Below are 876 nucleotides of genomic sequence, written 5' to 3' on the forward strand. Positions count from 1 at the left end.
TGTTGTAGAAAGCAGACAAAGAATTACAAATTACTGCTGTTGAAGGTATTATGTTCTTGCCAGATTATAAAATGTTTTTGTTTGGAACAACGGTAACAAATATGTACAGATGCAATTAAGAATGTATCGCGATATGCTGATCAAGAAATGAACTTACTTTTAACTTTTAATCGAATTGAAATCCAAGACGTCTCTGACTGCATTTGAACACAAAATTTAGCGTCTGTAAACACTCAACCCGCGTGCAAATTCGGTCATAGAACTCTTCGCAAAATTTCTCATCTCTTCCTCTGTTATATGGGTCGCTTATCTCAAGCCGCATGTAGGTTAGAGCCGGAAAGTTGAACATCGTTATTAGCATTAAGTCAAACGATGAATCCTGGTAAAGAACAAGGCTCGTCAATGATTTGTTAATTCCAGTCACAAAATTTGCTTGCATGAAAAGATTCACTGCCTCATTAATATCAGTATTGCCTCTTTCATTTGATGTGATTTTCAACGAGAGATAATCAAGCTTCGCAAATGTCAATCGAACATGTTGTATGGCAGCGCAGTCAAAACTTATGAATAACATCTCCAATGTTCTGCATAACTGTGAACGGATATCCGTTTGTAATTGGAAATCAATGGGCGACCTTATATCCAATGACAGGAGGCATCTGCAGCTCTCAACAATCTTCCATTCGTGAATATTTCTTACCCGATCGAGAGTAAGATCCGTTAAAGACTCCAATGCAGCTAGATCGTTAAACATGGTCATAGTGGAAATCGTAGAAGTACTCTCAGGCCATTTTATATCAGTATCTGTCAGTTCTTTCAGCTTCAAGGCATGTTTAAAGTACCGATCGCTCAACGCATTTGAATCGATGGTGAGAG

General features: G+C 38.0%; 1 protein-coding gene across 1 annotated transcript; it reads right to left on the bottom strand.

The window, feature by feature from the left end:
• Positions 1-166: 166 nt before the first annotated feature.
• Positions 167-760, bottom strand: VCUG_02717 (uncharacterized protein; the record flags this gene model as incomplete). Its single annotated transcript, XM_008077535.1, has 1 exon — positions 167-760. The coding sequence occupies one exon, from the start codon at positions 758-760 to the stop codon at positions 167-169; it is 594 nt and encodes a 197-aa protein (XP_008075726.1).
• Between the last annotated feature and the right edge of the window lie 116 nt (positions 761-876).

This window comes from Vavraia culicis, assembly GCF_000192795.1.
Source record: "Vavraia culicis subsp. floridensis unplaced genomic scaffold supercont1.201, whole genome shotgun sequence".
NCBI lineage: Eukaryota > Fungi > Microsporidia > Pleistophoridae > Vavraia > Vavraia culicis.